The 21,735-nt window shown below is 41.8% G+C and overlaps 2 protein-coding genes across 4 annotated transcripts in view; both read left to right on the forward strand.

Moving 5' to 3' along the window:
• fbxo3 (F-box protein 3) overlaps positions 1-11,601 on the forward strand; it is a 13,196-nt gene extending 1,595 nt beyond the window's left edge. Inside the window, exons 3-12 of one of the 3 annotated variants that reach the window (XM_080022186.1) lie at positions 2,627-2,787; positions 3,443-3,557; positions 4,623-4,827; positions 4,927-4,972; positions 5,071-5,155; positions 5,251-5,373; positions 6,541-6,656; positions 6,783-6,890; positions 8,623-8,705; positions 8,909-11,601. In XM_080022186.1, coding sequence (XP_079878312.1) covers positions 2,627-2,787; positions 3,443-3,557; positions 4,623-4,827; positions 4,927-4,972; positions 5,071-5,155; positions 5,251-5,373; positions 6,541-6,656; positions 6,783-6,890; positions 8,623-8,705; positions 8,909-9,061 — 1,195 coding nt within the window. In that variant the 3' untranslated portion in view covers positions 9,062-11,601. The remainder of the gene's footprint in view (positions 1-2,626; positions 2,788-3,442; positions 3,558-4,622; positions 4,828-4,926; positions 4,973-5,070; positions 5,156-5,250; positions 5,374-6,540; positions 6,657-6,782; positions 6,891-8,622; positions 8,706-8,908) is intronic. The other 2 variants (XM_080022187.1, XM_080022188.1) reach the window with 2 other exon arrangements.
• Positions 11,602-13,919: 2,318 nt separating this feature from the next.
• LOC307244562 (CD59 glycoprotein-like) lies at positions 13,920-19,578 on the forward strand. Its single transcript, XM_080019785.1, has 4 exons — positions 13,920-13,979; positions 14,065-14,132; positions 16,994-17,104; positions 18,324-19,578. The coding sequence occupies exons 2-4, from the start codon at positions 14,081-14,083 to the stop codon at positions 18,524-18,526; spliced, it is 366 nt and encodes a 121-aa protein (XP_079875911.1). The 5' UTR covers positions 13,920-13,979; positions 14,065-14,080; the 3' UTR covers positions 18,527-19,578.
• Positions 19,579-21,735: the final 2,157 nt, after the last annotated feature.

The following is a 21,735-nucleotide window of genomic DNA, read 5'->3' on the forward strand; positions in this document are numbered from 1 at the left end:
ACAACAACAACAACACCAAAAATGGAGCCGCTGTTCCACGAGCGGGCCCACGGAGAAAGCACCGTAGTAAACGAGGCGGCATTCGGGTCAGAATGAGGGACACAACCTTACCATCCACCTCAGATCAGGGGAGTCGGGGAAATCCAAGGGTGGAGGCGTCTGCCTCATGGTAAACAACCGCTGGTGCCCCAGCAACAACATCAGGACTCTTTCCCGCTCCTGCTCGCCGAACCTGAAACAGCTGACCATCACATGCCGTCGATTCTGCCCCCCCCCGGGGATTCAGCACGGTCATCATTACAGCTGTTAATATTCCACCGCAAGCGGACATTGACACAGCACTATCGGACCTGTATGATGTGTTGTGTGGATTTAAAAACAAGCATCCCGACGCGGCTGTGGTGGTGACTGGTGACTTTACCAGGGCGAACCATAAAAAAGTTCAGCCTTATTTCTACCAACACATGTGTGTGTGCCACCAGGGGAGATAGAACTTTGGACCATTGCTACACACCTTACAAGAACAGATACAAGACCGTCTTACTCCCTGCTTTCGGGAAATTAGATCACACCACGATTTCGCTGGTTCAGGTTTACAGGCCTCTGGTCGCGCAAGAATTAGTGGTTACGAGGGAGTGAAGCAGTGGACGGACCAATCAGAGGCTGCGCTTCAGGACGCTCTGACTGACGTCGACTGGGACGTGTTCCAATCAAGTTCAAGTGACGTCAGCGAGTTTACAGAAGTAGCGGTGAGCTTCGTGGCCGCGTTAGTGGACAGCATTGTTCCCACGGTGAAAGTGCGGATATTTCCAAACCAGAAACCGTGGGTGGATAAATCCATCTGCTGCGCTCTAAATGCTCACACTGCTGCTTACAACGTCGGTCATGTATCCGTAAATATGGACAACTACAAGCGGCGTCATACAATCTGCAGAGAGCGGTGAAGGACACTAAACGGACGTACAGAGAGCTGGGGATGAGCGCGCACTCTGTGTCTGAGCAAGGCGTCGGGAGGGATCTGATGCGGGTGAACACCAGGAAGCTGTCTGCCCAGATGGCATATCTGGACGAGTACTGAAGACCTGTGCTAACCAGCTAGCCCCGGTGCTCACTACGATATTCAACATCTCCCTGGCTGAATCAGTGGTCCCATCCTGCTTCAAGAGGTCCATCGTTATTTCTGTCCTGAAGATCGCCTCTCCTGCCTGCCTGAATGACTACCTTCCGGTGGCCCTCACCTCGGTGGTCATGAAGTGTTTCGAGAGGCTGATTAAGGAGCTGATTAAGGGGCTTCTGTCGACAGGGTGAGCAGCTTCAAGTACCTGTGAGTCCACATCACTGAGGATTTAACATGGACTTTACAAACAGACACTGGTGAGAAAGGCGAGGCAGCGTCTTTACCACCTCAGGCAGCTGAGGAAATTCCAGGTCTCGGTGAGGATCCTCAAGTCCCTCTACTGTGGAGCAGTGGCGAGCATCCTGACAGGCAACATCACTGCCTGGTTTGGGAACTGTACTGCTCAGGACAGGCTGGCCCTGCAGAGGGTGGTGCGTTCAGCTTAACGTACCACTGGAACTACCCTCCCCTCCCTGCAGGACTTATACACCAGGAGGTGTAGTAGCAGAACCCACAGGATCATGAAGGATCCTCACCACCCCAACAACGGAGTGTTCCAGCTGCTGCTGTCCGGCAAGCGCCTCCGCAGTCACATGGCGAGAACAGAGAGACTGAGATGGAGTGTCTTTCCACAAGCCATAAGAACTGTCAACGCTGACCTCACCAGGGGTCCTCACTGAGCCACACACATAGGCTCCACTACCTCACTGTACTGTATGTAGCATACTGTACCTCATACTGTATCACTGTTCTAGGTTGTTTGGTGGTACCATATTGCTGCGCCGTACTGTTGTATACAGTGCTGTATATCCCACACACACTACCTCACTTTATTCACATGCCACTTTAATGCACATATCTGTATATACATAAATAGCCTATCCCATATACATAAGTCTATCCCATATACATAAGCCTATTCCCTTTATTATATTTTGTACCCCCACTCTGCATTACCTTTGAGTTCTTATTTTATTTTATTTTATTCTATATATTTTATTTTATTCTATAGTATTCGATTTACTGCATTACGTTTAAGGAATCAGTTAGTCAAGTAGAAATTTTTAAGGAAGCTATTGTGTTCAGTCTAGAACATATTGTGCATAATCACCAGGTGCGTTGCGTTGACATTTCACTGCATATATGTATGAAAGTATGTATATGTTTGTGACGAATAAATCTTGAATACACTGAAACTTTTATATACGCCTGGAATTTTTTTGTAGTGGTGCTACAAATTTTGTGAGCCCTTTTGAATTGCCTGAATTTCTGTATAAAATTGACCTAAAATATGATCAGATAATCATTAACCCCCCCCACACACAAACACACACACACACACACACACACACACACACAAAAATCCAATTATACAAATACCCAAACTTATTACAGTTTTCCATGTATTTATGGAACAAAATGATCCAACTTGACATTTTACATTTATTTGATTTAGGCTCATGATTGAAACATTTTGTGCTGCTCTTATGTTGTCTTTGGTGCGGGCAGCAGCCACCGCAGTGCTGGGGTGCTGTGGCGCGCTCTGTTCAGACAGTTCTACTCGGACCTGGGTCGCTACATCGCTCACTACGCTGTGCTGAGGAAAGCCTGGGACCAACTGAAGGCCTACTTGCAAAACAAGTGTCCACGGATGATCGCATCGCTCAAAGGTAGTGCTGTGTTCATATCCATTCCCCTAGTCTAGACTGTTGGGATTATATTTCGTTTTAATTTTTTCTCCTTTTCAATTAGTTTTTTTATTTATATATTTGTAAGTTTTTTTAATTTTTATTTTATACTGTGTGTTACGTTTACTTTATCTTTGATGCTTGTTACTTTAAGAAATTTCTGTACTCCAGTGGTTTTAAATTTAATGTTATGTTCTTGTGGATTTTATTGTTTTTTTTATTTTTATTGTGATTGGAAATTATTTGACTACATGATGTATTTTACACAATTGTCTTTTATCTGTCTTTTAAATCTGTGACACACTTTATAACCTCTGTCTTGATACGTGCCATTTGAATAAAGCTTTTATTATTAATATTATATTAAAATATAATAATAATAATAATAATCAAATAAACATGTTTTAGATATTAAAATGTTATAAAATATTTAAATCAAACTCAGATGTGTACTTTTATCAAAGTCGTGAGTGTTTTTCATATCAGCATTAAGTATTGGACTTAAAATACACATTTAAGTTATTAAATGTAAATGTACATACAGTACCATTACTATCTGTATTCTTCTCTGTTGGTTCTTCCTCTTTTACTTCCACTGACTTCCTGTTTACTTCCTGTCTGGTTGCCATGGTTACAGAGGGAGCCAGCGAAGAGGAGTTGGACGCCATTGAGGCGCAGATCGGCTGCAAACTGCCCGACGACTATCGCTGCTCGTACCGGATCCACAACGGGCAGAAGCTAGTCGTGCCAGGGTGAGTCCGTCTGTCTAACCGAGCGTTTTCAACCACTCTGAAGGTGTGCCATGAAATTTATTTTCATATTGCACTTAAAATAATTAATAATTGAAATTAGCTCTTACGTTGCAAGATCAAAATTGCAAGGCAGCCGTAATTTATCAAATTCATCAGCTCCAGAAGAATAGCAGCTCCAGGAGAACAAGTTTCACTTTGAGAGTGAGAATAATTCACAATGATGAAAATTTCCAAAGAGTCAGAAGAGTCGGTTCAGCTCAGAGTTGTGATTTAAATTCTCACAAGAATCATTTATTTGCGTCAAAGTGTTTTATTCTCCAGGAATGCGAACAGTAAATCAGTCGTGTTCAGGGCTGAAAAGAAACATATGACCGCAGTTAACCGCATATTTTTTTTTTGTTTTTGTGTCAGTCAGTGTATATTACAATAACAGGATCAAACAGATAGAAGCTTAGAAGCTAAGGAATTATAAATAAGGTGAATCATGAATCATATATATTTTTTTATGTGTGAATCGTCTGAAAGCACAGCTCTCCGTGCGCCCGATCGCGGACAGCCCTGCCCTGGTCACATTCTCATTAAACAGCCGAATTCGATTCGACTGACAAAATTCTGAGTCGGGTACAGCCCTCGAAATAATGAATAATAATTGGACACACACAAAAGAAATCCCACGTTATGTTTAATGGACTGTCCCTCCCCCATTGCGCGTGACACGCAAAGCTGAAGTGACAAGTGGAAGGGGGAGCAACCTGAAAAGTTTTCCTGAGGACTTGGAATGGAAAACAGTCAATGATGATATCTTAGTCATGATTATTGTGTTTTTATATCATATCCTCCTGTAAATTTCACCAGAAAATAAATCAAATACAAAAAAATATATATATTATTAATTTCGGTGATAACGGTGACAAGCTCAATACCACGTTGACGTCACGTAACCACGGTAATGTGGTTATCGCCACAGCCCTACGTGTTCAATATGAATTATGCCAAATATCTTTATCTTTTTTGCCTTGGACTTTAACTCTAAATTTAAGTGTCTACCTGTCTGCCTCTCTGTAGGCTGATGGGCAGCATGGCCCTGTCTAACCACTACCGTTCGGAGGACCTACTGGACGTGGAGACGGCGGCCGGGGGTTTCCAGCACCGGAAGGGCATGAAGAACTGTCTCCCTCTCACCTTCTGCTTCCACACGGGACTCAGCCAGTACATCGCCCTGCAGGAGACAGAGGGACGACAGCTGTCTGACATCTTCTACCACTGCCCTGTACGTACCCATCTGTCTGGCCACTTGTCTGTCTGCAGGCATAATGTTTATATAAAGGATGAATATGAAATAAACTTCCCGTCTCCCTGTCCTTTCCAGGATCAGCTGGCCTCGGATCCTGCAGCTATAGACATGTTTATCACTGGTGAGTTACAACAGAATAGAAAGTAGTATAAACAATAGAGAACGATCTGGTTATAATAGGGATAAGGTTTTATGATTCCAAAATGACTCCCTCCCCAGGCTCCAGTTTCTCTGACTGGTTTGTTACGTACGTCAGCAACGTTGTTTCGGGAGAATTCCCCATCATCAGAGACCAGATCTTCAGGTAAAAACACGTCAGTTTGAGGTGTGAGGTGTGTATATGTGTATTTAGGTCTGTCTATGTATTTCAAGAGATGTCTGTGTGTGTATCTTTTCCAGGTACGTCCATGACAAGCAGTGTGTGGCGACGACTGGTGACATCACGGTGTCTGTCTCTACCTCCTTCCTGCCAGAACTCTCATCTGTTCATCCACCGCACTTCTTCTTCACCTACAGGATCAGGTCATCTGTCTGTCTGTCTGTTAATGAGAATTAGTTTATTCCATTCAAGCAATCTGTCAACAGAGTGAGCTAGTTAGGTGTTAAGATAAGATAACACTTTATTAATCCCTGGAGGGAAATTCAGACCTTAGAGCAGCAAAAAACAGTGCAGGTGGTTAAGGCGATTGTGAAGAATGAGTTACAGTGTTGCAGCATTTCTATTAAAACTAATAGCAGCAGTCAAAAAGCGCCATTGAGTATTAACCAGTCAAAATAATCAGACAGAAAGAAGTAAAGGGTTGGATATGCTTTCCACACGAACATGAGCAGGTGTGGAATCGTGACGTGCAAACGTTTGAAGCTTATATACTCTGCGATTATCTCCTCGCGGCAAACCGATATTATTATTATATAAGTGTAGCGGGCAGTGTATTGAAAACTCATGTATACATATAGAACATAGTTTCATAGAATAATTTCATTGTTTACAAATATTGTCATTTGTGATCTCCTCCATGATGAACAGCCGTTGTGTTTATTAATCCTGCTGCGACAGAAAATAAAGAGTTGAAAGTACAGGCTCTAAATAAACGGGACGAGGGGGAGTGTTCCATGAAGAGTTGTACAGATCTTAGTATTTTCGCACTCCAGCCAGGTGCAGCTCCTCAAAGTTCGCCATGACAGCTGCACATCTGGGTAGTTAGAAATTTGCCGATGTGCAGGGAAAGGCAGAAAGATTTTACACAACAAATTTTTCCGTGTGTTGGTGTAAGTAAAACTGAACTTCTTGAAAACACTGATGTCAGGACCTCAACTTGGGTCAGGAACCTATGGGTGACGGCCGACGACCATCATGTTGTTGTGTCTCCATTAAAAGTTGAAAAGTCTCTCCATCTTTTGGAATGGTGTCTGTACAGTGTTGTGTATGAATATTATGAAGAAGCTTTATACGCATGCTCCTAATGTTTTTCTGTGGTGTTTGACGCCAAGTTTTCGAGCATATCGACCATACTGGCCTATGTCAGCATTTTAAATCGTTGTTACGTTCCTGTGCGGAGGTAGAGATTTTCAAAAACATTGGTGGTGTTTTGGAGGGGAAAAATGCATTTTACGAAATATTCATATATGTGTGGACGAGGCCTGAGTGTAATAACGTAATATTTATTTCTCTGCTTTGGGTCTGAGCAGGATAGAGATGTTGAGCAGTGCTCCACCAGACGCTGCCTGTCAGCTGGACAGCCGCTACTGGAAGATCACCAACGCCAACGGCAACATCAAAGAAGTACGAGGGCCCGGTGTCGTGGGTATGTGCGTGTGCGTGTGCGTGTGCGTGTGCGTGTGCGTGTGCGCGTGTGCGTGTGTGCGTGTGTGTGCGTGTGTGTGCGCGTGCGCGTTAATAATAACTGACTTTCACACGCCGGTGTGTGCAGGTGAATTTCCCGTCATGACGCCTGGAAAAGTGCACGAATACGCCAGCTGTACAACCTTCTGTACGACATCAGAGTACATGGAGGGATATTACACCTTCCACCGACTGGGTGAATATTTCTTATTCATAACCTGAGATAATCAGAGATGTATTATTTATAACTTTTTTCAATCTTTGCAATTAATGATATTTTGGGTTAATACTGGATTCTGATTGACTGGAGGGATGCTTTTGCAGCCAAACTGTTGTTCTGAATGAATATGCTGCTGAATTTACCTATTAGTAACCATAGTAACAGAGACTTTAAACTGTGAACGTTTTATTGTAACAGTAGCAAGCTAAGCTGCTTACAGTCTGTTAACAGTCTATTACTTATCATCTATTAACATCTATGACTATATATTTGTAATCCATTTTTAGTATATACATGTTGTTTACAATTCATACACATACATATATGTAATAATTTATGATCTACTAATAATACTTAATAATCTGCAAATATCCTAATATAAATTACAATATATAACTATCTCTATTATTATTATTATTATTATTATTATTATTATGACTGCAGTGACTCAGCACTCTCTAGTAACAGACTGCAGTGCCTCAGCAGTTTCTGTAGTAACAGACCACAGTGACTCGGGAGTCTCTATAGTAACAGGCCGCAGTGACTCAGCAGTCTATTGTAACAGGCCACAGTGACTCAGCAGTCTATAGTAACAGGCCGCAGTGACTCAGCAGTCTATAGTAACAGGCCGCAGTGACTCAGCAGTCTATTGTAACAGGCCGCAGTGACTCAGCAGTCTATAGTAACAGGCCGCAGTGACTCATCAGTCTATAGTAACAGGCCGCAGTGACTCATCAGTCTATAGTAACAGGCCGCAGTGACTCATCAGTCTATAGTAACAGGCCGCAGTGACTCAGCAGTCTATAGTAACAGGCCGCAGTGACTCAGCAGTCTATTGTAACAGGCCGCAGTGACTCAGCAGTCTATTGTAACAGGCCGCAGTGACTCATCAGTCTATAGTAACAGGCCGCAGTGACTCATCAGTCTATAGTAACAGGCCGCAGTGACTCATCAGTCTATAGTAACAGGCCACAGTGACTCATCAGTCTATAGTAACAGGCCGCAGTGACTCATCAGTCTATAGTAACAGGCCGCAGTGACTCATCAGTCTATTGTAACAGGCCACAGTGACTCATCAGTCTATAGTAACAGGCCGCAGTGACTCATCAGTCTATAGTAACAGGCCGCAGTGACTCAGCAGTCTATTGTAACAGGCCGCAGTGACTCATCAGTCTATAGTAACAGGCCGCAGTGACTCAGCAGTCTATTGTAACAGGCCGCAGTGACTCATCAGTCTATAGTAACAGGCCGCAGTGACTCATCAGTCTATAGTAACAGGCCGCAGTGACTCATCAGTCTATAGTAACAGGCCACAGTGACTCATCAGTCTATAGTAACAGGCCGCAGTGACTCATCAGTCTATAGTAACAGGCCGCAGTGACTCATCAGTCTATTGTAACAGGCCACAGTGACTCATCAGTCTATAGTAACAGGCCGCAGTGACTCATCAGTCTATAGTAACAGGCCGCAGTGACTCAGCAGTCTCTAGTAACAGGCCGCAGTGACTCAGCAGTCTCTAGTAACAGGCCGCAGTGACACAGCAGTCTATAGTAACAGGCTGCAGTGACTCACACATCCCTAGTATATATGTGTATACTGTATGTATGTACTGCATGTGTATATATTTACTGTAGTAGTTGTGATATTAGGAGGGTTCATCCTGGACACTACCCTTATTCTATTCTACTATGTTTTTGGGAGGTTGCAGTGAATAAGGAGGAAGTTTTCCACGTCATGATTCCACGTTTCCACATGGTCTGTCCATCCTTCAGAGAGTCAGTAGTCAGATCTGTAAGTAAATGTCTGTACTCCTGCCTGTCCATAATGCTTTATATGTTTAACTGTTATTATGACATATAACATGTATGATGTAACATTATATTCAACATAGGAATAGGACGTAGGATTTATTCAACTTTATTGCTATTTTTATACTTTACGATACAATAATTTTCAATAAAGTACACCAATAAAGGTATTGGCTTCTCCCACAGCAGGGATCCTCCAATGAAACTTCTCGGTACAACAACGATGATGAGGATGATGACGACGACGACGACAATGACAATGATGAAGACGGCGAGCTGATGGGGATAAACATGGTTGCCGCGGCTGCAGGGGACGGGCAGTGTCCGCGACACATCTGACTTTTCCCCTTTCTGGTCCGATGGACCACTTGCATGCCCTGGTGGCTTTCCCATGTCGTCCCGGCAACCCTAAGATGCACTCAGGTCGGGAGTTAGACACTAAGCAGAGGGCTTTATGGACAGGAAGTGCCATTTTCACGATCCAAGATGGCGACTGGAACTGCAGAACAGTGAAGGCAAAGCCTGCCCCTTCCCGGAGTAGGAAGTACTGGCCAATCAAAATCTGTGTATTAATGGCCTTGTTCTACTTCCTGTGTGGGCTGGTCCTGTCCTTGCCCCAACATGAAACGGGGCGAAAAAACTATCAAACCAGCTGTTTTGATTAGTTTATTTTTTGAGTTTTGGAACTTGTTGTATATCTGAAAATATATATATTTATAAAATGGAGGCGTGACTTCCTGTTGGAATCTGCTGCATTCCAAGCGATCCACCAATCAGGAGGCAGCTCTGTGGTAAAAATACAAATGTAAAGCTTCACATTTTCACCGAAATCTGGAAGGAGCTGATGTGAATGTAGACCTTTGACCTTTTAGAATGAAGCCGAAATGCCTGGAACAAATTCTGAGAGGCACACTGCGTACGAAATACTACACACTGCCTACTGAATTGTACACAGTAGGAGTACACACTGCCTTCTAAATATTACTACCCACTGTCTACTTAGTACTACGCACTGCCTACTAAATATTCAACTTTAGGAAGACACAGTTGACATAATAGCTCACACCAGAAATACACATTACCTACAAAATAATACACACTAGGAATGCCCACTGCCTACTTAATAATGCACACTGTCTCAAACAGTACAATCTAGGAATACAAAATACTACACAGTTGGAATGTACACCCCACAAGCTGTTAAACAGTACAGTATACATGAAGTAGAACAGAATATGATTGTGTACTTTGTGGTTTGAATAATTCCACAGTGTGACTTCTAGAGAGTGATGTCAATCTCGCTTCCCCTTTATCCAAAGAAGGACTTCTCATCTAAAGTGAGTTCTCTTTGGGGAAAATAAATCTAGTTCCGACGTTATCCTCCATAATGCACCGTTTGATCTTTAAACCGTTTCATCCTCACATGTTGCTCTCTCTCGTCGCTGGGTGATAACTTTGCTAGCATTAAGCTAACTCTGACGCCAAACGCAGTGTGTTGCTTGGCAGCCTTCAGCTGAATACTATAAACTTGGCCAAAGTGTTGGTACATTTCTCTGCTTGTTCTCATGTATAAAGTTATTGAGTTTCATTGTCAGATCTATCTAGTCTGGGAGTGAACACAACACACGTAAACACATTAACAGGCGCACTGCGAAGTGTGGAACTTTAACACTCACCACTAGCGCAGGTGGCTATCAGTTAGCTATTTGCAATATGACCGGAAATATACGACAGGATTTTGTAAAATGTTAAACTTGTAAAAAATAAAAACATGTTTTCATATACTAATGCATAAAGGTTCAAACAAAATCTCAACTTAAATATTTCAATAAACTCCATCCACTGCTCCTCCCTAATATTTTAAATACTTTAGACTTTAAATAATAACGCGAGCATCACTGTTGATGTTTATAGATATTAAGCGGGACGTTTTCGTCACTGTGGGTCTGTTCGAGATTTGGGATTCATTTTGTTTTCATCTGGAGAACTTTCTGTGTCTGAAACCGACCAATCGGAACACTCGGAAACTCGGATTTCCGTAAATCTGAGTCGGTGGTCCCCACTTCCGAGCTAAATGTGTTCCCTTTCTTCTGTTCGCAGTATACGCCGTAAATGCGCACTTGTTTGGCAAATTTGTGTTTTATACAAGCTACAAAAAAACAATAGCATCATTAGATCAACCTTAGATGTGTTTTCAAATAAAAGCCCATGCTAAGGGAACTTTGATAGCAGTGTGTGCCGCCATGTTGCCATGATGTTAGGTCTGTTATCTAGATAAACACGGATTCTGCCTTAAATGGCTGTTCCTTAGCACTTTTCTGAGAAGGATGTCCAATTTTTTCTGCTTCCAACTTCAATGGACCGGAGCGTTAGACATGGCTTTCCATGAATGTGCTACCAGCTTTCAACTCAGCCACAGTTTTTTGGATTTTTGAATGAAGAACCTACTTTGTTTTTGTCACAAGAAGGTTGCCATACATTTTATTTTATAATTATAATTATTTTAAGTTTAATTATCAAAGTTCTGATTAACTGTCTTGAAGGAAATGAGGCTTCCCTTTTACTACACCCTTTTATTCCAGGGAGGTTTTTTTTGTGGTTGGTTGGTCGGTTGTTTTTCAATAATCAGAAAAAATGAGATTATCATTTGTAAATCGGATTATTAATGCTCATGTCAGTAAACTGTCTGCAGGCTGTCTCGGCAAAGGTGATGAAATAGAAAAAGCTGTCATACTAGGAAATTATAATAAACTCTTCTACTGTATTTAAAACAAGAGATCTTAAGTTTCAACTTAAGTTGATACTTTAGATTCTGGCATACTTTGGATTCTGGCATTTCCTATTCAGAACCGATCCTCAAATAAAAATATTTGAACTGAGTGTCATTTTCATATTATGAAAATTATGACATTGTGTAATGGATGGTGGAAAGGTGAAAGAAATGTATTGCAGTAAATAGGACAAGAACACACACACAAACACACACATACAGGTATAGGCAGTTTATAGTCATCTTTAAAATCTTAAAAACAAGATAAGTTTGGATTATGCAGATTTAAAGGAGCACTAAAATATACATTTAGCATGGTGATAATACATAAATCAGAAGATACATATTGTACTTTTTTTTTTTTTTAGGAGAATTAAAACCTTTTTAAAACTCATTGTCCTATTAATGGTGGTTGCTATTCAGATGTGTCCTTTTAGGCCACACACACACACACACACACCCAGGGGCGATTTTAGTGATTCTCAGGCCCCAGGCAAAGACCAAAAACTGCAAAGACCACCGTGGTACGGTGGCGCAGTGCATTGCACGGTGCCTCCCGCCTGGGGCGCTGTTGGCACCGTGCTCCGGGCGGGTTATCTCCCAAATAGGAGCCTTTATGTGTGGAGTTTGCATGTTCTCCCCGTGCTCACACAGGGCTTCCACCTAACGTAAGGACCCCCACAAAAGACATGCACACATAATTGTCTGACCATCCATGGACACTCGTTACCAGGTCCCCGGGCGCATGCCGACGAATGCTGCCCACTGCTCCTGGCTGCCCCCCCAGTAAGGAAAAGCCAGGATGGGTTAAATGCAGAGGCCTCATTTCATCGGCCACATTCTAAAGTATGTATGTGTGTGTGCGTGTGTGTGTGTGTGCATGTGTTGTAGTGTGGTGTGTTGCATAATAATTAAAGATTCTTATTAAAAAAAAAGAAGTGAGGCAACGCAATCATACCTTGTAAACAAAAACTATTTTGACGCATCTCTTTGCAGTTAAAGCCACAGAACGAAAGGACAGACCCAAATGAGAATTCAAACTGTTCTAACTAAATAATTTCAGATGACCCTCAGCTAGTTAGAAGATGACAATTTGGCAAGAAAATGATTATAAGTATGGGATCTTTAATTCTTTCAAGATAAAAGTATATAGTACATTCTTTTTGATTTAGACATCCATTGTTCTCTCGGAGTAAAAGTCAGAAGTTCACCAACTCTGTGTGTGGGGTTTTACGCGCGCAGGTTAAAGCCTAGATCTAAAAGCATTACAATTTTATTTTGGTGCATCCCCCTGTGTGTTCCGGGACTTCTCTCAGTAATTCCCCCTTGCAGCCCATGCCGGGGATGTGCACGGTGCGCACAGTTCGCCAGGCGCGCAATCTGGTCACTCAGTTCTGGTGCGGAAATCAGAAATGCTGTCTGGAAAAGCAACACCAAACAGCAAATTGGATGACAGGCCAGTGGCATCTTGGAAGCTCTTGGATGGCCTTCCGAAAGCCCCATACACACGCGCGCACACACACACACACACACACACACACACACACACACACACACACACACACACACACACACACACACACACACACACACACACACACACACACACACACACACTCACTCAGGCGATGCGCGAAGGAAAGGCGATGCGCGTCCTCACTGTTCTGCTGATGTTGGGGCCATTATAGGTCCAAATAGTTTTTGTTCACTAGAAAAAAAATGTAAAAAAAAAAGAATCATAAATAAATGGCATATTAATGGAAGACGTTTGGAGTTATTTCACTCAAATAGACGGTAAATAAGAGAAATGTGAAATGTGATCTGTACAAAAGATATACGATAACGAAGTTCACATGGAGCAGTTGCAATAGGCAATGTGGAATATCTGCACTTTGCAGATACATAAAACCCATACAATTAGTTGTCCTGACTCCAAAATAATAATTTCAGGAGAAAAATAGATCGTCACACTCTGATTGCTGCTGTAGTCGCTTTGGAACGTAAAAAGGGTTCAAGATCAAAACATTGACAACCCCATACCTTAATCCTTTAGTTCTTGTTATGATGCATTCACGTCCTATGGGAGAAGTGGGAACTATGAGCTTCCAAATGGGGAACGCCGTTCCCCCCAACTCTTACTAGGATTCGTCAACAATTCTTCTGAACTCCAATGTTCGTCCCTTCTTTCTGTATCTCTATCCATGGAGTTACTTTTGTGTCTTTATAATGCAATTAAAAAGAATAGGTTTGAGAGCAATGCTTTCTACACTGCAAGAAAAAAAACAAAACATGATTCGAGAACAAAACCATCGAGGCTGATATTTGAAAGGGTGGCGCTGAGAGTAGCTTTCCGAACCACTTTCGGTCACGTGGGTCAGCGACGTCAACGTCCCGACGTCAGAAACACGGTTACGTCGGACGCAACAAACCCGCCTTATTGTTCGACGCCCACGCCCCAGAAGCTGCTTCATTTCCGGGAGAAGATTGGTGCGGTAACGTCCCTGGAAACGCGTCAAAATACAGCTAGTTTCACATTATTTAAATGATAACGTGTATTTTTTTTCTTTTCCAGGTTGCTTTGCTTCGATATGGGCAAAGTTCTGTTGTTGGTGGGTGTTTGTTCCGCCATGTTTGCTGTAGGTGGGTGTTGCTTTTTTTTTATTTTTTAACTTGAACATCTATATTCACCCTAGTTTGATAGCTTGAATTACACATTAAGAGCAGGTTCTATGTTTTCGTAAGCCGTAGTGGACCGCGGTTATGTTTTTAAACCGTTGAAATCAGCAATGAGGATTTTGACCCTGTACACCAGACTTGTTTATCAGGTTCCTAACCTTTTCGGACGCACGGCCCATTTGAAAATCTCAAGATAAGTTAAGGTACAGATACTTTATTAATCCTCAAAGGGAATTTCCAGTGTTACAGCAGTAATGACATGCATGACAAAACACACAATTTAAAAAAAAAAACAACACGTTTTTTTAATCAATTACTGTGTGTGTGTGTGTGTGTGTGTGTGTGTGTGTGTGTGTGTGTGTGTATATATATATATATATATATATATATATATATATATATATATATATATATATATATATATACACACACACACACACACACACACACATATATTCAGATGCATACACATGCATATGTGTGTATATATACATATAAAAGAACTACTGTCTCCTTTCGGCTGCTCCCGTTAGGGGTCGCCACAGCGGATCATCTGTCTCCAACACCTTCTGTTCTGTGCATCTTCCTCCCTTACACCAACCGCCTGCATGTCCTCCCTCACCACATCCATAAAGCTTCTCTTTGGCCTTCCTCTTTTCCTCTTGCCTGGCAGCTCCATCCTCAGCATCCTTCTCCCAATGTAACTTTCATCTCCCCCACACACGTGTCCAAACCATCTCAATCTGGCCTCTCTCACTTGTTCACCAAACTGTCCAAGCTGAGCTGTCCCTCTAATGTACTCATTCTTAATCCTGTCCATCCTTGTCACTCCGATTGAAAATCTCAACATCCTCAACTCTGCCACTTCCAGTTCAGCCACCTGCCTTTGTGTCTGTGCCACCGCCTCTAAACCGTACAACACAGCTGGTCTCACTACCGTCTTGTAGACCTTCCCCTTCACTCTTGCTGGAACCCTTCTGTCACAGATCACTCCGGACACTCTTCTCCACCCACTCCACCCTGCCTCTACTCTCTTCTTCTCCCGCACTCTCTGCTGCTTTGGATGGTTGACCCCAAGTAGCTGAACTCATCCGCCTTCTCCACCTCCACTCCTAAAATAACTACTGTACCGTATATTAAAATAAATAGAATAAAATAGAAATTAACTTAGCGAAAGGTAAAGCTTAGAAGTGGAAGTTAAATGTAAAATAAAATTGTGCCTTATGCATTGCCAGTTCAGGAGTTTCCTCTCCTGGCACAGAGGGGAGTCATTGTAGGTGGCTATTGCAGTGGGCAGGAATGACCTGTAACGGTCTTTATTGCAGTGGAGCTGAAGGAGCTTTGGCTGAAGACACTCTTTGTCTGACCAGTAGGTTGTGTAGGGTGTGTGCAGTGTTGTCTGTTATGCTAAGCAGCTTATGCAACATCCTTATCTCCACAACCAGCTCTAGGGGCTCCAGAGCAGACCCCAGCACAGAGCCGCCTTCTTTATCGGTTTGTTCAGTTTATCAGTTTGCCCCAACAGATGACTGCAAAGAAAATTGCACTAGCCACAACAGACCGGTAGAAAATATGCAACACCTTGCTGCACATATTGAAGGACCTGAGCTTCCTCAAGACTGTAGACAGTCTCAGTGTTGCATTTCCAGCCCAGTCTTGTCCAGGTGACCGCCCAGGTACCTGTAACCCTCCAACACCTCCACCTCTTCTCCCAGGATGGAAATAGTGTTCGGCTTAGTCCTGGTCCTCCTGAAATCTACAACCATCTTCATCCTCTTGGTTGCATTCAAGAGGAGGTGGTTATTTCCACACCATGCCACAAAGCGGTCCACCAGTTCGCTGTACTCAGTCTCCTGTCCACTGGTGATATCCCCCACAACTGCAGAGTCATCCAAACATTTCTGCAGATTACAAGACTCTGAATTGCTTTGGAAGTCTGAGGTATACAGGGTGAAGAGGAAAGGTGATAGTCCTGTGTTGCTCATCACCCGCTCAGACACGCATTCCCTCAGCTGCGCAAACTGGTCTGTCTGTTAATCAGACTGTCTGTCAGTCAATAATCCAGGAGATTGTGGAGGCGTCCACCTTCATCTCGTGGAGCTTCACTCGCAGCAGTGCAGGCTGGATTGTGTTGAAAGCTCTGGAGAAATCAAAAAACACGATCCTCACAGTGTTGCCTGCCTGGGACTGTCCCGCCTGTCCGATGTCCCGCTGCGACTTCGCTTGTGGATAATGTACCAGTGGCTTCTTTCCTTTTCAGTATGCCTGATGCTAGACAACCATCCATTTTGATTATCACCTCAAGTTCATGTTGATCGTGGTCCAGCTTGGATGTAGTTCCTATCTATCAGTGATGATGAATTTTTGAAGAAAAAATACCATGAATTATTTTTTTTTCTTACATTTTAAAAGTTTCTAAAATTAATAATTGTGTATTTATTTTTTCAATAAAATCTATGTGCTTTGCCCATGATTGGGTGGCCCAATTGCAATACCCTTGGCCCATAGCTTGAGAATTGCTGGTTTATCTCAATAAATGAACAGGTTGTCTACAAAATGTGCTCTTGCACAAGATAAAGATGATTTAATAAAGGCTCTGACAGAGGCTAATAGTGGCAGTATGTATGCAGGTATTGACTGTGGATATATTCATATACTGGATATCAGTTGTTTACATATGTTACCTAAATCTTTATTTGATGATGCATTTTTTATCTCCATTTCTTATTACCTATCCCTTTCTTGACTTGCACTGTTTTTTGCTGAGGTGACTCCTGGATTTACCCACTGGGATTAGTAAAGTTTTACTGTAATTTGTCTTCCAGGTGTGTCACTGAAGTGCTACTCATGTCCCGACGGCTCCACTCAGGAGTGTCTGGCTGTCCAGCAGTGCAGTGCAGGAGAGGACAGCTGTCTCAACCTGAACAACAAAGCTGGTGAATGTACTTCTTAACACGTATCACAATACCCATCAATAAAGTCAGTGGGAATCCAGACAAGGCCCCAAAAAGATATTGCTTGGACTTTTGAAGGTTTATCCCTTTTTTTACTCCCCCCTCATGTAGTATGTAGGTCGTTTTTCAGCCTTCTCACCAAACTGGACACAAGGCTCCAGCCCTCCATCAGTTTAATGCAAGTAATGGGGGACACAATTACTAGCAAACAAAGCTGTAGTTCCAGAAAACAGGGAATGTAACAATAAAGCTGTGTGTGTGTGTGTGTGTGTGTGTGTGTGTGTGTGTGTGTGTGTGTGTGTGTGTGTGTGTGTGTGTGTGTGTGTGTGTGTGTGTGTGTGTGTGTGTGTGTGTGTGTGTGTGAGAGAAATAAGAACCCTCCTCGAATACGCAAAGCCAGTCTTTTGTGGCATCATGTTAGCTTTGTTTGAAATGTGGAGTGTGTTCTTGCGCTAAATGCAGATTGTAGTGTTAAGTCTTAACTATATCATAATGTAAAGTCTGCTATTCAACCAAAAATCTATTTGTAATTAATTTGTACTTAAACATTGTGTAACACAATATGACAATATCTTCGAGGCCAGGCTTGGTGCTGTTATTTGTGGTTCTCTACTCCAGTCCTGGTTTTTTCTCCTACCAGGTAGTTGGATTCCACATAGTTAATTTATTTCCAGGTAGTAAATCGAATACCAGGTAGTAAATGAAATACCAGGGAGTTCATTGAATTCCGGAGTTAATTCAACATCAAGTACAATATGGTTCATAGCATGGAAGTCAATTAAATTCCAGATTAGGGATGGTAATTTTGAATTGTTCTGACCGATAGCTGACCTTCATTAACCGATCATTCATCGTTATCAGACCAGATTAAAATGTACTATTTGGAATGGACGAATGTCAAATTTTCATTGTGTGATAATGGCAATATTCCGACTTGTTGACAACGTTCATGATTGGCCTGAGTACTTGATTTGGACATCATTATTCTAAGTTCAACGCAGAAAACTAGGTTGGGGGAAAACTATTGCATTACTTAAAATTATATATAATCCTGTCACACACTGTTCATTCATTTTAAACAGTTTATTATAAATAAAGCATTTTTATTTCGTTACTTTGTTTTGTTTGTAAAAAGCTTAGCTTACCACTGTTCTTATCTACTTAGTCATTTCATGTTCTCGTCACTGTGTTCTTCTTGCAGGAACCATTTACTCTCAATGTATCGAATACAGAGACTGCGACTTCAACAAGCTGGCCACGATGTTCCGAGAGCCGGCCTTTAACATGTACTGCTGTCAAAACGACCTCTGTAACTCTGCCCACTCTGCACAATCGATGCCTTTGATCGGTCTGTTAACCGTGGTGGCCGTGCTCTGGTTTTCCTTTCAAGGTCTAATCTACTAGTATGCGGGCGCAGTTTGGTATTGGGCAGGAATTTGGCAATGCATGATTGTTAAAGGGACATGTGTGCATATGAGCTGTGTTTGCTTGAGAAAAAAAGACACTGACCTTCCTCTGTTTGGAAGTAAAACAGATCGTATACTAATACTATGGATGTTCATAATTAACTGTTAACCAACAACAATTATTTTGACAGATTAATTCTACCAGTAACACAGTTAAAGAAAATCCATTATAATTGTTTTTTTTTTTTAAATAATAATAAAAAAAAAGTTTGTTACATAGTAAAAGAAAAAAACTACAAATTCTCAATTAGCATCCCTACTGATCACCTTATAAACCTCTTGAATGGAAGTATTTACATGGTATCCACATGGATACATGATGATCAAAAGTATATCACAACCTAAAAATAAGTTGTTGGTAATTATTTCACTCCTCAGAAAATTTCTGTCATCTTCAGGTCATTCATTTAGACTATGAAATAGTTGATCACAATATGACAGTTAAGTCAACATGAGATGAACCATGAACAATATGACACTCAACATGTTTGGGGGGACCGTAGCTCAGGAGGTAGAGCTGGTTGTCTAGTAATCTAAAAAGGTTGCTGGTTCAATCCCAGGCTCCTCCTGCTAGCATGCTGTAGTGTCCTTGAGGAAGACACTTAACCCCTAATTGCTCCTGATGGCTGCATCCATCAGTGTTTGAAGAATTGTAAGTTGCTTTGGATAAAAGCATCCACTAAATGTAATATAGTCAACATGAGATTGACTTAATTTAATAAGTTAGTATTGACCATGAACAGCCTTTTTGCAGTGTCTTGTATTTCAAAGCTGCTCATGCAAACTGTTGAACAAATTAGTTAATTCTTATAGTAGAACGTCATTCCTGTGGAGACAGAATGATTTTTTGAATTCCTTCTAAAAATAAAACTAAAATGCACTTGTTAAAAGTTAATTTACTTCACTTTCAGTATATTACTTTGTGAATTGCTTTCAAAAACAATATTCTGTGTGGAATTATGCATTTATATAAAGATATTTGTGCTATTATACATTGTTGAATTTATTTGAGAATCAAAGATACATCTTTGTACACAATTGCGCTTCTGGGTTCTATAATTACAAATATAATTAATTGCCTATTGTATTAAGTATACATTTATAACATCTGACCTGTTTGTTCAAATTCTCGACATCCAATTGTTGCTCTGGTTGTAGCTTATAGAGCTCATTGAGCTCAATCACCGGGTGTCATGACATTTCACTGCATATATGTATGTCTATGTATGTATGTGACAAATAATCTCTTGAACTTGTATACTGTAGAGCAGAGGTTGTTTAAACTTTTTTGTCATGGGACCTAAAAGAGAAATCTTGTGTCTGTGGGATCCAACCTCATGAACGCATAGTAAGTTGCCATAATATATAAATAAGCTGACTATCAATAAGGCAAAACAAACACAGACAAAAATCATATATCACTCATGTATTGCCATATGAGTCACATACTCCTTTTGAACAAGTTAATACAGGTCTCTGAGGTCCCCCAAAACACCTATTTGGATTTTTTTTATTTATTTTTTTGCTGAAAACCATCACTCAGATTATGCGTACTAGCCATTCTAACATGCCTCCACACTAGGGGTGGAACTGAATACGGTATCGGCAAAGCACAAATAGTGCGTTTTTACAAATATTTCAAAAAATTTTGGGAAGAAAAAAAATTGTCATGTAAACCCACATCAAATGTGTTCCTCATAACTGAACGCCGTGGGTATTTCTGCTCCGCCTGCTTGTGCTGACGTGACAGGGAGACAACACGAGAGGGGAGTGTGTCTCCATGGCAAGATCGCTCTCTCCATTACGCAATCCACTGCCCTGTTCCGAGGCGGAACGCGACAGCCCCTTAGTTGGGTTTAAAATGTTTGTTTCATACAAGGAGAAACCAATGAAAACAAATACTACCAAAATAAAAACACTGCGAAACCAGCACGGGAGCCGGTGCGGCACGCGCGGCGCATACAGGTGTGAACAAGGCCAGAGTCCCCGCTGATAACCCACGCCCCCCACAGACGAGAAAGGCAGAAACTACGCAGGTCGTGCAGACGGCAACTCCGCGGACAACCGCGCCCCCCACCCTCCAGTCTGACAGAGATGAGAACCGTGAACTCTCCCCGATCGCCCCCTCTCCATGCACTATGCGCAGAAAATAATCTTAACGAGTCTACGAATCGTGTACCGTTCCCACACTGTTTTATTTATGTTATTTGAATGTCCGTGTACCCCAAAGTACCCGACAGCCACAGTTGAGTAACAGTAGAGATATCTTACTAAAACACTACTCTGGTAAAAGTGAATGTCACTCTGCTACTTTAGTAAAACTTTCAAAGGAGCTGATATTAAAGGTCCCCACAACGGGGAAATGTACATCGTTCCAGCAGCAAAACGGGGACAGCAGAAAATAAAGAGCATATTAACTACACACTATAAACAATATAAAATATATAGAAACATAAAAATAAAAAAATCACCACAAATAGGAACCAGATAGTACTAAGTGTATTGCACATATCTTGACACATTGCACATCAGGGATTGCACTTTTTTTTTTTAATATCAAAAAATGCACTTGGATTTTTGTGTGGGTGTGTGTGTGGTTGGTCTACCGGCTGTACTGTTGTACAGTCTGACAGCCGCAGGAAGGAACCTGCAATAGCGCTCCTTCCCACACTTTGGGTGAAGCAGCCTATCGCTGAAGGAGCTCTCCAGTGCCATCAGAGTCTTATGCATGGGGTGGGATTGATATGGTATTGAATGTACTCAAGTAACAAAAGTTAATGTCAAAGTAAATGCTAAAGCCAGACTTTATCTTTGGCTCTGATTTTTTTCTGGTTGCCAATATTTCCGTATTTTTCTGTAAACATAAGAGGCACTTCATTCAGTAAGATGCATCTTCAGGCATCCAAACTGTTGACGGATGAAAAAGGTGAGAAGGATGAGTGAGCGTAGAAAAACACAGACCCATTAGGGGGTTCTGGGGTTATGCTCTGGGGGTGTCCTTTTTGAAAAGTAAGTTATTAAATGCTAATCTTTGATTACATTTAGGATTACTTGAGGGTTGACTTGATCACAAGTTAAAAGAATTACAAGACTGCGCAAAACTGAGTACAAATTAGATTTTTTTTTAAAGTGCAAAAGGCAGCCCCA

The sequence above is a fragment of the Zeus faber genome (genome assembly GCF_960531495.2).
Source record: "Zeus faber genome assembly, chromosome: 2".
In the NCBI taxonomy this organism is placed as follows: domain Eukaryota; kingdom Metazoa; phylum Chordata; class Actinopteri; order Zeiformes; family Zeidae; genus Zeus; species Zeus faber.